This window comes from Colobus angolensis, unplaced genomic scaffold, assembly GCF_000951035.1.
Source record: "Colobus angolensis palliatus isolate OR3802 unplaced genomic scaffold, Cang.pa_1.0 Scaffold13, whole genome shotgun sequence".
NCBI classification, from domain to species: domain Eukaryota; kingdom Metazoa; phylum Chordata; class Mammalia; order Primates; family Cercopithecidae; genus Colobus; species Colobus angolensis.
The window spans coordinates 6,351,332-6,367,276 of record NW_012114252.1 but is presented as its reverse complement, the minus strand read 5'-3'; the positions used below and the strand labels follow the sequence as shown (position 1 = coordinate 6,367,276).

General features: G+C 34.9%; 1 protein-coding gene across 1 annotated transcript in view; it reads left to right on the top strand.

Moving 5' to 3' along the window:
• UGGT2 (UDP-glucose glycoprotein glucosyltransferase 2) overlaps positions 1-15,945 on the top strand; it is a 249,095-nt gene that overhangs the window by 145,120 nt on the left and 88,030 nt on the right. The window contains exons 23-26 of the mRNA XM_011933802.1: positions 5,463-5,587; positions 6,122-6,217; positions 10,137-10,239; positions 13,145-13,224. Of these exons, the coding sequence (XP_011789192.1) occupies positions 5,463-5,587; positions 6,122-6,217; positions 10,137-10,239; positions 13,145-13,224 (404 nt within the window). The remainder of the gene's footprint in view (positions 1-5,462; positions 5,588-6,121; positions 6,218-10,136; positions 10,240-13,144; positions 13,225-15,945) is intronic.

Sequence of the window (15,945 nt, the reverse complement as noted above, 5' to 3'; positions counted from 1 at the left end):
TTCACCTGATGTGACACACACACAGCATGGTGTTCGTGAGCTGAAGACACCAGACACAACTCAGCATAAATAAAACGGGGTCATGACACACTTCCCATTCCTTCATTCTTTCCCCCATTCAATGATAACGATGATATGGGTAAGGAAGAATGTTCTTTATGTGTCTTGCTTTTATTTTGTTCTAATGTAAGTATTAGAAGAAACAACTTAATGCACATCATCAAAACATTGTCATTGAGAACCACTGTTGTAGTAGGTGTACTAAGTAGATTATTATGTCTTTTTTCTTGTTCCTGCAGTTGTTCATGTTAAATGGCATTAGATACTATTACAAGTTTTGAAGTATCAAGTAGTATAAATTGCCATGTAGTTTTTATTAATAAAATATTTACAAAGCTCTAAGAAGGAAATCTCTTACTCTCCAACCACCCTAATAAAACTTAATAGCTTATTGTTTTTCCTTCCAGCCCTTTTTTCTACCACATATAGATGGCCGTTTTTGGTTTTTTAGAATACGTCCTAGTAATCCTACTATATATAATTTTATATCCTGGTTTTTCTGTTAATATAAATGTTTTTCTGATTATAATCTTTGTAGACACATACAAAATAAGTGGATGATATCTACATACTAATATTTTTAATATGATAGTCTGATTTTATTTCATACAAATTGTTTAAGTAAAAAACTGAATCTGGTGCTTAGTTCGGTTTATTAAGAAATCAATGAATGCAGTGTGTTTGACATATCTGTTGCTTGAATTTTCAAATTATATATCCCAAAATCATCTACAAAGTTCTAATGCACTCTTAATGTTTTGTTTTTCACTTATTTATGAACTCTGCTCACCTGCATGTTAGATTCAGGTTCATCTGTGTACAGTGCTATTTTACACATACAACAGCTGCCATTTATTGTAAAAAGTATTGGTGAGTTTTGGTAGTGAGATATGTAGAACTCTATAAATAGCATTGCTTTTTCACTTTAAAAGTTACTTTGGGAAGAAATATAGCTTTTAAAAACAGTTCTAAAGCTTTTGGCTATCTTTGACCATGTCAAGCATTTTAAGGGATAAAGAGGGAAACAATGGCACCCGTTTTGTCTAGTGCCTTGCCTTTTAGTTATATACTAGGGAAAAGCTACCTTATGTCTTCTTTGTCATTTTGATATAATTCATATAGTGTTATTGACATTAATGATAAATACTAGATACAATTATGTTCAACTTATTGCTCATAAACATAAGACTATGTTTATATCTCAAAACATAAAACTATGTTTTGTCCTCACTTTCCTTAAAATAGACAAAAATATTAAGATATTAATCTTACACCTACTGTGAACCAAACATTCTTCTAGATGCTGAAGGTACAGCAGTAAACAACTAGGTTTTCATGGGGCTAATATTTTGATGGATAGAGAGAGACAACAAACAGCACCCTTACTGATAAGGCTAATATTTTGATGGATAGAGACAACAAACAGCACCCTTACTGATAAGGCATGTATCTTAAGTATGTTTATGCTGCTATAAAAATATGCCACAGACTGGCTAATTTATAGAGAACAGAAATTTATTTCTTATACTTCTGGATGCTTGGAAATGTAAGGCCAACATGCTGCCATTGACGTCTGGTGAGGGCTGCTATCTGCTTCCAGGATGGCCTCTTGTTGCTCTGTTTTTATGTAGTGGAAGGTAGAAGGGCAACAGAGTGCTCCCTTCAGTCTTGAACTCTTTTATTATAAGGATGCAAATTCCATTCATGAGCGCAGAGCCCTCATGGCTTAATCATCTCCCAAAGGCCACACCTCTCAGTGCTATCATATTGGCCACTGAGTTTCAACACATGGATTTTGAGGGACACATTTTGTCTTAGTTTGTTTTGTGCTGCTGTAACAAAATACCCGAGACTATATAATCTCAGACATGTATTAAAGAACAGAAACGTATTCTCTCATGCTTCTGGAGTCTGTGAAGTCCAAGATCAAGGCACTGGCATCTGATGGTAGCTTTCCTGCTGCATCCTCACATGGCAGAAGGCAGTGGGGTAAAAAGGGGATGAATGCTGTGTTCCTACATGGCAAGAGAGAGCAAACCCACTCCTGAAAGCCTTTTTGTAGTGGCATTAGTCCATTTTGAGGGCACAGGCCTCATGACCTAAACACCTCCCATTAGGCCCCTAGCACTATTGCATTGCGGATTCAGTTTCAACATAAATTTTGGAGAGGACAAAAACATTCAAACCACAGCACATTCATAGCAGTGTCATTTGGGCAAAGAACCAAAGAAGGTGAAGGAGGAAGCCATGTCAAATATGTGGAAGACGATTGTTCTAGACAGAGTACAACGAATGCAAAGGACGTGAGGTGAGATCATGTCTGTGAATCCTGTGAATCATGTCTGCTCTTTTAAGAAGAGCAGGTAGGAAGAGAGCAGTCAGGAGAGAAGCTCAGAGAAGTAGCTGGGGGCCAGATCATATTGGGTTTTATAAGAAGTTTAAGGACTCCCACTTTACTCTGTGAATGAGTTGGGAAGTGCATGGTTAAGATTGGCATCATCTAGCTAATGTTTTCTTTGGATCACTAGAGGCTGTTACTTGGGAATATACTATAGGGGGTCAGGGAGCCAGTTGGGAGGTAATGCAGTAGTCCAGATGAGAGATGATGGTGGCTTGGACCAGAATGGTTCTAGTGGTGGTAGTAAGAAGTGGCGATGGGATGTATTTTATATGAAGAATGGACAGGAATTTTCCAGGGACTTTGGTGTGAGATGTGAGAGAACTAAGTTACTGGCAGAATGGAGTTACTGTGAATCAAGATGAACAAGGCTGCAGGATGAGTGGGGTTGTCGGGAGCAGTATAAGAGGAAGGAAAGATAATTCAGTTTGGACTTCCAAAAAGATTTGCTGAGAAAGTGATTGAATATGAGTGTAGTGCAGAGGAAGGATTGGGGCTGGAGATAGATATTAAGTCAAATTATGTTGACTTTTTGTGTTGACTGATGGAAACACATAATTTTGATTATCCTTTTATTTGTATAACTGTGGTTTTAATAGAAAAGTATATTGGAAAACAAGTATTGTGTTTTATGAGCAATAATGTAATACTTAGCTTATCACTCTGAAAGTAATGCTGTAAAGCCTAATAATCACAGCAATGTGGCAGATGTTGTAAAAATTTGGAATCAGATAGTTTAATGCATGAAATGAGTATGATATTTTAGTGTAAATCTTCATTCTGAACTAGTTGAAATGTTTCCATTAGAATTGGAACATATGCAAAGTTAACATTATTTATAAATGATCAACAACTAGGGTACAATGATGATCACATAGTTTCTTAAAAATACTGAATAATTTAAAATTGACATATTTAATCTTAATGCCACAAGTAATGCCATTGTTATAATAATATTTATTTTGCATATTCACAATTTGCTGAAAGACATAAGGTAGCAGGGAGCAGGAAAAAAAAGCAAGTCTTTTTTTTGTTTTATAGTTAGATAGATCTGGATTCAAATTCCAGTTGCACCATTTATTTATTACATTACGCTTTAAGACCTGATTTCTTCATTTGGACAATGAGAATGGTAATAATCTGTCTTACAGGATTGTTGGAGTGATTAAATATACTCCAATATTTAAAGCACATAGAAGGAACCCAAACACACAGTAAATTTTCAGTAAATATTAACTGCTGTTTTCTCTCAAAATATTTGACGGGCATCATGAAAAATAGTGGTTATTTATAGACTTAATTTGTGTTACACTAGCTAAAAGTTAGTGTAAAATCAAAACTAGTTGATCAAACTTCTATGAGTAGAGAGAGATTTTTAGCTCAGTATGTGGATGAAAATCTGACAGAGTTTTCGGTAATTTTAATGACCTGTCAAATGAAGTAATACATTTCTGTTATGGCAATTACTCTATATAACTGAAAAATCACATTTCTAAAATGTTATGAAGAAGATTTAAGCAACGTAATTTTCAAGTTTATTGTTCTTTTTCCCAACTTGTACATTACATGATTTTATGCTATTTAAGTTACTTTATTCCACAAATGTTCAACTTTAAATAGAACTAAGACACAGAAACATTAGGTCTCTCCTATGTGATGCTGTGCTTAAAGTAAGCAAAATACAGCCAGTTTTCTGGTAAATTTGATCAATAAAGATAGCCAATCTAGTTAACCCTTTAAGACAGTACTTTAAGATTTTATTTCCTTATTCTGTGTTACTGACAAAACTGCTCCTGTCGCTAGAGGTGGTATAGATAAAATTCAACTCGTTTCCAAGACTGCTGATTCATATTAGGAAATGTAACATTGAATGTGCTTTCAAAATTACTTTAAAAATTATATCATGTCTTAAGACAATGAAATGTTTATATGAGTACTTTTAGTATTATAGTGCCCATTTTTGTGTTAAGAGACCATGTTTTATATTTAAGGTGAAACATGATATTTATTTAGTTGGGATGCCAAGATCCAAGTTAGTCACCTTTGATATGAGAAAATGGGATAGAAAGATTCAAGAACTATGCTTCAGTAATTTTTAGAAAAGATGAACTGCAGAAGCAGGTGAAGGGGAAGTGAGAAAATCTGGTTACAGCCACTACATTCTGGTTTTTTTACCAAGAAAAAAAATATTCTGGTTGACATGTTTTCTGATTATAATTAAATATAATTTTTTTGTACATAAGATTATGTCAGTCTACAGTGGGGCTTTGTGTATGTGATGTTAGAATGATTGTATGTACTAACTTCCTCAGAAAGTACTCATGGTAGTAGAGTCAGTAGTGGTTGTGATGGGAGAGCCATCCTGAGAAATTAGGTATGTGGCAATTTGGCAACTTCTAACTTTATAGTTACTGGTTTAAAGTTAATGTAGCTGACCTTGCTAGGCTCCTAACCATTTATACAGTATCAGTTAAAAGATGACTGGTCAGTATTATTACAGTAACTATGTGATTTTTATGTGATTTGTCTCTTGGGTTTTGCTATTTTATGGTTTTCTTATAAAGTAATTCATGTCTATATAGTGTATTCTACAATTTATAGATGAATGTGAAATAAAATTGAAGTTAAAAGATTTTTTAAAATATAGACCATTACTTTCCAAATTGAATTTAGACTGAAACGGTATTTGGAAGCATCATGATTTATGTTTCAAATCATGATTTATGATTTATGTTTCAAAGTAAAACTTTCTAATGGAAATAATTTGCTAATTTTTTTATATTGTCACTTTGATTTTGGTGTTTATACAGATGTTATTTGTAATATCCAAGTGAGAAGGTATTTGTATTTTGTTTCCTAGTGTATGGCAGGATTAGTAAATGGCAGGATTACCATATCTTTAATCTCTAATTCATTTTTGCTTAACAAATATCTATTTGATGAGGAAATGTTTTCTTAAACTGATATCTTCTAGAAGATATAATATAAAGGTTTTTATTTTAAGTTTTTAGGACCTTTAGATGACGATTTGTATGCAGAAGATTTTTACTTGTTGGAAAAGATAACATTTAGTAATTTAGGAGAGAAAATTAAAGACATTGTTGAAAATATGGGAATCAACTCAAATAAGTGAGTATATAAGTTCTAAGAGCAGTTCACTTGGGTTTGGTATTTTGAGTCTAATGTTTTTGTTTTAAGATTAGAAAATGTTTCAAATATATGGACAAGTAAAGGTATAATAAAAGACATATATAAAGAATATAAGGAAATTATAAAAGACATCCATTTACTCACCATCACAAAACTGTAGATGTTAATGTTTTCTTTGCCTTGGCTGTCTTTCTCCTTGTTTCTTACCCATCCACCCCAATCTCCTCCCTCCCTAAGAGGTGACCATTTTCCTAAAGGTTGTGTGCATGGTTCCCATATTTGTGTTTATACTTTTGCTTCATATGTAAATATCCGTTTTTGGTGTTTATCGTGTTGAAGGCTGTGACTGTTGTAGAGAAATGCTATTATACATAGGTCTCCCTTTGCAGTCTACTTCGGTAGATTTAACCATGTTCAGATATATAAAGCCTTTCTTGAAGCATTAATTGTAACCTGAAATATGGAACTTTCTCTTTCCAAAAAACTCATACACTATTTGTCTTGTTTATCTAGCACGAGTGACTTTATTATGAAAGTTGATGCCCTTATATCCTCTTTGCCTAAGCGTGCATCTCGATATGATGTCACATTTCTTAGGGAGAATCACAGGTAAGAATGTAATCGTATCTGTTGGTGGTTTTTCTGTTAATGCATGCAATTATTTCCATTTGTTTTCATAACATGGTAAAATTTAAGGTAGAACCAAAAGTAATTTTATTAGGGAATACATGTACTTGACAGCATTAGGAAGATAAATTCCGGTTAGTTATATATTCTAGTAAATAAAGGGTAATATATATGGAGAGAGAGGATAAGAAATTTCTAGTAAGTTAAGCATAGTATAATTTGTCATATTTTTAATATCTTTCATGCTTAACATCATTTGTAATTTTTGCAGTATCTCAAGATAGTCATAGATAATATTATCTTTATATTTTCAATGTGTAAAGTGATGGAACAGTCCTGATTAATCAAATGTCGGATGGCCTCTGTCACAAAGCTAAACACACAAGCATGAGCAAGAGTTCAGACGAGTGAAGGCAGGGTCCAGGCAAAGCTGAACAGTGTAGGCCCAGCTGCTGCCTCAGGCCAGCAAAGTGAATCAGCAGATCAGCAGCTAGTGTGTGAGCTGCAGAATTGCTGCTGCTGCCTCTCTGTCCTCTAGATCTCCTGAGAATCTCTGTTGTTGCCCACCCAAGCCAGAAACATTCTGGAAAATATGATTTAGCCTGGTCAAGTTGACACATTATAAAGCTGCTGCGTGTACCAAGGGTCCAAGGATTTACTCTGTCAGGCTCCTGTGGTAGGATGGAAATAAAAGGCTGTTTAATCACTATCACATGTGATTTCTATGCCCATATTCTCTATGAGAGTGCCTCATTAATTGTAAAAGTAACTACACTGCTTTTTTAAAAGATACTACTACTGAAGATTCCCTGAGCTCACTCAAGTGTCTTACAGTTATCACCTTTAGTAATTTTGTCTTGAAATATCATTTTTTATCTTGTCAAAGAGCATTCTTTCCTATCAAGGGAAATAATAATATTTTATAAATGCAGTTAAATTTATGTGTACATTTCTACATTAAAGTTACACTCTGTTATCGAATTTTAGAAAACGTCAGTGAACCTTTGGAAATTGATATTAGGATAATACAGTAGGCCACAGTGATGGGCAAATACTTCAGGTCACTTTACATTTGAATTTATGAATTATCAGTATTATTTCCATAGTTATGTCTGTATATTATTTCATGAGCATATGTGCATATACTTCTATAATCACATAAAAATATTTATTCACAGCTTTTTAGAGAGATATATGTGTGTGAATACATATATATATTTAAACTCAGCATTGTATCTTTGCCATTCTGCTTCTATGTCTATAGGGAGTTATTTTATAATTAAATATGTTAAAACACTTGTTATAAATCTGTTACTTCTGTATTGATATGTTTGATCTTAATTCCAACTTTTAAAATTTAAATTGGCTTATAAGAAAATTTAAATTTGACAAGGTAACTTAAATTAGAAGGTTTGCAAAAGGAGAAAGAAAAGAGTAGGAGTAAATTGAAATATGGAATAAAGTGAAAAATGAGAAAAAACAATTATATTTTTTCCCCAGACCCGAAAGATCTCTATATTAGCCTATTCCCTTCCATTTAGACTGTGTGGATTTGCCATTCTCCTAACATCTTAGACAAAGGCAAAAACAGCAATCCTAACTACTCCCCACATCATCCCAGGAACTCACAACATTAAATGTAAGTTGTGTAAGAAGCTATGAGGTCTTGAAGGAAGCCTTGCAGGCTGTGGCAGTAGTGACCCTCCTGCCGTGAGCATACCATGAATTTGGCTCTAAGTTTTCCAGTTTATACAGTTCCCAAGTTCACGAGAGGAAAACAAACTAGATATTCAGGTGAAATGTAAGTATTCTTAGAAGACAGAGGACAAAGGAATTTCTCCCAGGAGCCTTTATAAAGAGGATGCTATATGATGTACAGTGTTTTCAATATTCTTAAAATAGATTACTTGACCTATTTTATGGATAGGTTAACAAAATATCATAACGAAATTCAACTCAGAGTTTTCTGTTACAACAGCCTGTTTGAACCGGGCGCGGTGGCTCAAGCCTGTAATCCCAGCACTTTGGGAGGCCGAGACGGGTGGATCACGAGGTCAGGAGATCGAGACCATCCTGGCTAACACGGTGAAACCCCGTCTCTACTAAAAAATACAAAAAACTAGCCGGGCGAGGTGGCGGGCGCCTGTAGTCCCAGCTACTTGGGAGGCTGAGGCAGGAGAATGGCGTAAACTCGGGAGGCGGAGCTTGCCGTGAGCTGAGATCCGGCCACTGCACTCCAGCCTGGGCGACAGAGTGAGATCCGTCTCAAAAAAAAAAAAAGAAAAAAAGAAATGTATTCAGTATATCTGTAAGAGTTGATTAACAGTTGTGTACACCCAAGCAGTTTTTCACCCTTTTTTTTTTTTCTGACCTGGGCTTTAATAATTAAATGGTTGTCAATGTGCTTGACAGTACTCTTCCTGGCTAATGACATGGAGTGTATCAATAGTTTTTTGGCAATTGAGTACAAATTTGTTACCTTAAATAGATGGTCGTTAGCATCTTGTTGTTAATACTGCATGAGAAAAAGGATGTTCTGTTCCATTCTTGGGTTAGTCAGTGTAATACCTACTAGTGGGCTCGGGACTGTCTAGTACATATATAATCAGATGGTGGGGACTATGGCATTCTGCTTCATACAACTTCATAGAATTAGCAGTAGTCTGGGAGAAAAAAAGCAGCAAACAGATGCATACTGAAGCTATAATAACATCTCATAAGGCATACCTAAAATGACCAGTTTTGAGTGGTGTTGCAAAGTAGGATAGTAATTTGTAAAAGTTTCACCAAGGTAACTCCAGGAAGCAACAACTGTCGAGAGTCAGTTTAATAGCAGAACATCTGATTTGTGGCTCTTATATCTAGCAATAATTATCCATTAAGGTCTGTTGTCTGACTATGCCCCTCTTATTTTAACATAACTAAATCATGTCAACTGCATAGAAAATAAAATGTCTTGCAGTTTTCTATTCAGATGACCCATATTTGAAGTAACTGTTTATATTAGCTTTTTAAAAATTGCTGAGCAATTAATCCCCTCACTGCAGAAAGCCTTTTCCTACCAAAGAAACTAATATTCCTATAACTACGTGTGCACCTCTTGATTTGGTAACCTTTTTCCTTTGTAATATGTAAAATGTATAATTAATTCATCCTACATCTGAGAAAAAATATTTCCTACATGATTATAGTGTTAAAACAGTAATTCAGTAGAATATTCTCTGCTTTTAATCAAATATACACCATTAACTTTTAGTTACATTAAATATAGAATTGACTATCTCCCTCTGGCCTATTCTGTACTTTTAATCATTTTCTCATTTCCTTTTAAAAAATTAGTCCATCTTCTAATTTAGAACTTACATTGGTGAAAGACAAAAATGGATAGGACAGAGGGAATGAGGTGAGGAGAGGAAGACTGGGATCAAAATAAAGTATGATTAATTTGGATATTTTTGTCCTAAACTTACCTGTTACGGTATATTGATTTTTTGAAATACTAAATTTAATAAAGTAGAATAGTTAATTTTATTCTCAAATCTGAAGAAATATATTCCACTAACACAAAAACATCTTGGCTTTATTTTTTAAATTGTACAACCCATCAGAATTTTGAGGGCCTAAAATTATCAGTGTTTTTACACTAATGGGATCATTCTTTGAAAGGCTTTTAAAAAATCACTTAATTCATAAAATCTTACTTCATTTTCTCTCATACTTTTCAGTTTTGTAATTTGTTGAAAACAGATTTTCAAATTTGCATTGTGTGAAATAACCAGTATTTTACAACTTTAGTGAGAAAGAAAATAATTTATAAGAATTGTATTGCTGAGATCATGATTAATTAGTTGTTTGTATAAACTTAACTCATCATCTTTCATCTTATTTTCTGTTTTCTTAGTGTTATAAAGATGAATCCTCAAGAGAATGATATGTTCTTCGATGTCATTGCTATTGTTGATCCATTGACAAGAGAGGCACAGAAAATGGCACAATTATTGGTTGTAAGATAATATAAATTAGACTAAATATTTTTGTTTTTAAATTCATACTTTTTTCAAGTCTATTTTCAAGTATAATCAGCTGTTTGTGCTCTTGATTCTTCACCATTTTGATAGTGTCATATTTCAATGCAGAAAATGAAATGATGGAGCTGTGCACAGGGTGTTGTTATGACTGTGCTGAGGTTAGGTGGTGGTGTAAACTGCATTGTATTCCCCACAAAATTCATATTTCAACACATGAAATAGGTTTCAGTGAACTTGAAGCCCTAACCCCCAGTGTGACTCTCTCTGGAAATAGGGCTTTAAGTGGATCATTAAGGTTAAATGAGGTCATATGGGTGAGACCCTAATCCAATAGGATTGGTGGCCTTAAAAGAAGATGAAGAGAGGGAGACTTCACTAAGAAGAGGTTATTTGAGCACACAGTGACATGGTAGCCACGTGCAAACTAGAAAGAGAGCTCTCCCCAGCTGGCATCTTGATCTTGGAATTCCCAGCCTCCAGAACTGTGAGAAAATAAATTTCTGTTTTTTAAACCACTCCATCTGTGGTATTTTGTTATGTTAGCCTGAGAAGACTAATGCAGGTGTCTTTCATGTGTTGTGAATTGTGGATTTGGAGAAGCTGAAACTTAAGCTTAAGTGGATAAAACTTGGCTAACATTATTTATTATACTTTCCAAACAAGTGAAGCTGAGGAAAGGGGAAATATGGAGTTTGTATTCTATAGGTTTGGCCGCTGTAACAAAGGCCAAAATAACACTACTTTCAAGACTGAAGTTTCTTTCTTTCATCTCCCAGTCTAAGTTAGGCTGCCTTAGGGTTGCTAAAGCAGCTACACAGTGTGAGGGACTCAGGCATTGCATGTGTCTTATTGAGCAGTCACGAAGCACCTAAGATCACCAGTCAGGCCTTAACATCATCTCTGCACTTCTGCCTGCAGGAAGGGGAGAATAAGAACACAACCCCAAAGTTAGATGTATACTGTCCTATCACTTCTCACTGACCAGAAGGCCCCCAGGCTGGCTACACTGAATGACAAGGGAGGCTGGAAACTATGGCCACAAGTCCTGCGTAAACCTGGAAATTCTTCCCCTATGAAAGAGGAAATGAATGTGAAGAGACAGGTATCAGTCTCCAAAAAGGACTTACGTGGCTTACTGTTTTACTTAGCACCACTTTCAAACACTCAAATTAGAATGCAGCTTTCAGTAGTTAAATTTGAATAAGCTAGTTCCATTAGAAGGCTGTATGTTTTTCCAGTGATATTGAAAATTTTACAAACTATTTGTCCTTTGGTAGTTGACTTCACTTTTGGAACACGCAAAAGTAATTAGATATTGAGTCTGGTGAAAATGTAAGTGATCAAGCCATATGATTCTGCTGTATATTGAAATTTCAAAATGAAATTTTTTTTTTTAGTATTTAGTGCTTACTGTCAAATCTCATTGGAAAATGAGATTGTATTAATGGAGACAAATAATTTTGGAAAGACTTTGTCATTCTAGCTGTTCACTTTATGAAACGAGTAGGACAAACTTAATCCCATAACTGATTTACCTCTTTGTTCTTTTAGCATTGGTTATACCTTTAAATTTATATGTCTTGAGATATACTATTGAGATTATTCTTTAAAAGCAATCACATCTGAAAGCAGTGGAGCTAGTATGATGCTTTTTAGTATGCAAAATCCCTATTCCTATGGAGAGTCATTATTCACAAAAAAGCATATTAGTTAAATTTGAAAGTTTTTTATATAAAAGTAGAATTTAGGAGTAAGAAATGTGCAATTAGCCAAAGCAGGAAGATCACTTGAGAAATTGAAGACCAGCCTGGGCAACATAGCAAGACCCTGTCTCTAAAAAAATAAATAAATAAATTAGCCAAACGTGATGCTGCGTACTTGTAGTTGTAGTTACTACTCAGGATGCTGAGGTGGGAGAATTGGTTGAGCCAAGAAATTTGAAGTTAACAGTGACCCATGATCACACCACTGCAGTCTAGCCTCGGCAGCAGAGCAAGACTATGTCTTGAAAGAAAGGAAGAGAGAGAGAGAGAGAATGAGAGAGAAAGAGGAAATTATACAGAGATATATAATATGGAATTGCATTCCAGTAACATACTTTATTTCTGAGTAACTTTATTTCTTAATTTATAAAAGGATAATTTATTGGAAGAAATGGATAGTTTCTCATCTAACACTTGAGAAAAACAGTGGTTCAGTGACCTCCAGAGCAGCAAATATGATGAGTGATAGAATAAGAATTGAAACTCAAATCTCTGTAATCCTTAGTCTTTATGTTCTAATTTCTCATCAAGCCTATATTCTTTCTGTTAAATGTATCTGTTTTGTTACTTCTCCCTTTACCTATATCCTTTGTTAGCTAATAGCTTTCGAATCTTCACTGACATGTTGCCTATGTGGAGATGGGGACTATCAAAATTAGTAATTCTTCCTCTACTTCTTATGATTCAGGGAAATGAAAAGAAAGTATTTATTTGTAGGTAGCCAAGAACTTCCGAATTCCAAAAGAATCAGGATACCGCCAATGTTGTTGTAAGGTCACCACTTTGTATTTGCAGATCAAGGTTCTAGTATACTAAGGAAATTTAGATACTATGAAGAAAAGTCACTTTAGGCAAAGGGCAAGCAACATAATCTTGGGACATTGAAGTCAACTGTTGGGATTAAAATCTTGCCTCTCCTGTGAGTTACTGTGTGACCTTGAGCACATTAATCTCTCTATACCTAAACTGCAAAAGCACTATTTCAGCAGCGCGTTATAAGGATCAAGTGAGATAATGTACATGAAGTTTTAATATAGTACCTGGTACATAGTAAATGCATAATAAATATTAGCTATTAATATTATTTAATGTCAAACATGGGAATTTCTTTCCAATAGGTACTTGGCAAGATTATCAACATGAAGATAAAGTTGTTCATGAACTGTAGGGGCAGGCTTTCAGAAGCCCCTTTAAAGAGGTGAGTCTGAATGAACAAAATTTCATTTTGAAAAATTTGTAAATGCTGAGAAGAAAAAAAGAATCATTGTTACTGGATCTGTTTTTTCCTTTTTTCACGAGATGCTTCACAGAAATAAGTCAGAAGGTCAGACTGTTTATTAACCTTAACTGACATAAAATTGATAGAAAAATTAAAATAACCTAATTCAGTAAAGTGATCTGACCTAATTACAGAATTTATATGGATTTATATTTATTCATAGGCATTTTTGGAAATGTGATTTAGGAATACCTATTTAGAAATATATCAATGGGAAATAAGGTGGAATTAAACCGTTTTTAGTTTAGCATAATTACCAAAATGATCTTTATTATATCATCGCATTTACTATTTGGGGGTGTTAGGATACAATTAGTTTAGAATAACCTGCCAGAGATATTTTTAAAAGTTGTTTATAATTATATACAAATATTCCTCATTAACACCCCTGTGTTGAAATAACATTCTCTCTCAAGAGGGGACGAAAATATACCTATTCTCTTTTTTTTGGATCAGAATCACTGTCATTGTGAGCCATTCTTACTGATAGGAATATTCAGTTGTCCTTCATGTGTCATTGGGTAGAAAACGGGGTATGTACCATTGCGCTAGTGTAGCTTTTTAAGACTTGTTAATGTGCTCATCTCTGTATTATTTAATTATGTAATTCTAAAGAAAGCATGCATACACACACAAGATAGAAAGGTAGCGTTCTGTTCATTCGTTGTTTACTTTTCAAATTGTATTTGTTACAACTGACATACTGTAGATTGTTGCCTTGAGCAGAACTTTTTTTTTTTTTTGAGACAGGTTCTCACTCCCGTTGCCCAGTCTGGGGCACCATCACAGCTCACTGCAGCCTCGACTTCTCAGGCTCAGGTGATTCTCCCACCTCAGCCTCCTAAGTAACTGGGACAACAGGTGCATGCCACCACGCACAGTTTTGTGGTTTTTTGGTTTTTGTATTTTTGTAGAGATGGGGTCTTACCATGTTCTCCAGGCTGGTCTTGAACTCCTGGACTCAAGAGATACACCTGCCTTGCCCTCTCAAAATGCTGGCATTATAGGCATGAGCCACTATGCCCAGCCAGAGCAGACATTTTAAACCTAAGTATTTTTAATAGTGGGAAAGCAATAAAATGGAAAATGTGGCAAATTTAAGTGAAAGTTTAGGACTTATTCATTGTCCCTCAAGACTCTTGTCCATATATCTCACTCAGTTTTTATGCTTTTCATGTGTCTTTTGTATTTTAAATTTTATGGCATGGCTTTTTACATCTGAACAAAAACTTTAAACTTTTTAGCTACTAATTGAAAGGTTTGTTAGTTCCATGAGTACAGAATTTTTATTCACAGGAGTAGGGATCCTCTCTGTAAAACATTACATTATATAATAAAGAATAGGATTATTGAACATGTAAGCAAGCATAATCTACTGGGAGGGAAAGAATTGACTTTTCTAGATGAAATAATGTGCCAAACAGTTATTTTTTTAACTAGTAGTTCAACAGAATCTTATTAACTCAGTAGCATATATCAAGCAATCTAGCGTACACATTTATTCCCAGTCCTTTCCTTTTAGTAAATTTATTCTTCTCAGAGGTGAGACAGGTTAAGGGCAGGAATCCCTTCAACTCCTTACTCTTAACTGCTATACTTCCTCAGCCTTCCTGTATTGTAGGGAAAGAATGAGGCATCTTTCTTCTTTTTTAGGTAAACATTCCCTCTCTGTTTTGATCTCATGCTTTCCTGTTGGTTCTGGATCCTTGCTATATCACATATTCTCTCTTTTGGATCTTTAGTCTCTATAGTAGCTTTTTTCTTTCAGTCCTTACAGTTATTCAATTTTTTAAAAAGTTGCTCCCTTAACTTTCTCTCCTCTAGAGCCCTTTTTTCCCTCTTCTTCATTCCTTCTTATCTAAATTTCTTAAAAGAATGCTCAGACTCTGTCGTCATGTCTCATTCACTGTACCTTCCACTGCAGTTTCTCTTTAATTTCCTCTTGGCCACTGAAATTGTATTTACTAAGTCACAAAGAAATTGTTACTTACAACATTCACAGAATACTTTTTCTTTGATATTTCCACTGCAGCAAGAATTTGTTTTGTACATTTACTTCATGACTGTATTCTCTCCTGTTTCTCCTCTTTTTATTTTCTTTGTCTATCTGCATAACATGGCTCCCAGTGATCACCACCGCCTGGGACTCACACTGTAAGTTCTCCTGGAGTGAGGGCTGGACCTAGTGATTTGGCTCTCATAAAACAAAATATGGCAAAAGTGATGGAATTTCCCTTCTCCAATTAGGTTATGAAAGACTGTGACTTTTGTCTTGCTGACATTCTCTCTGGCTCTTCTGTGTGCTTCTCTTTTGAAGCATGTTGGAGATGCCTTTTTGGGAAGTAACTGCGAGCAGTCTGCAGACAACTACCAGCAAGGAACTGCAGTCCTCATTCAGACAACCCTTGAGGAACTAGATGAACCTGGAAGTAGATCCTACCCTTGTTGAGCCTTGAGAGAACTACAGCACAGCTGACACTTTGACTGCAGTCTCAAAATAGTAAAAGCCACTAGCCTTGATAGCATAACATAATAATTCTTGTGCACAATATTGAGGATGAGGTTAAAATACAGCAAAACTGGGGGACGGAGCAAGATGGCCGAATAGGAACAGCTCCAGTCTCCAACTCCCAGTGCGAG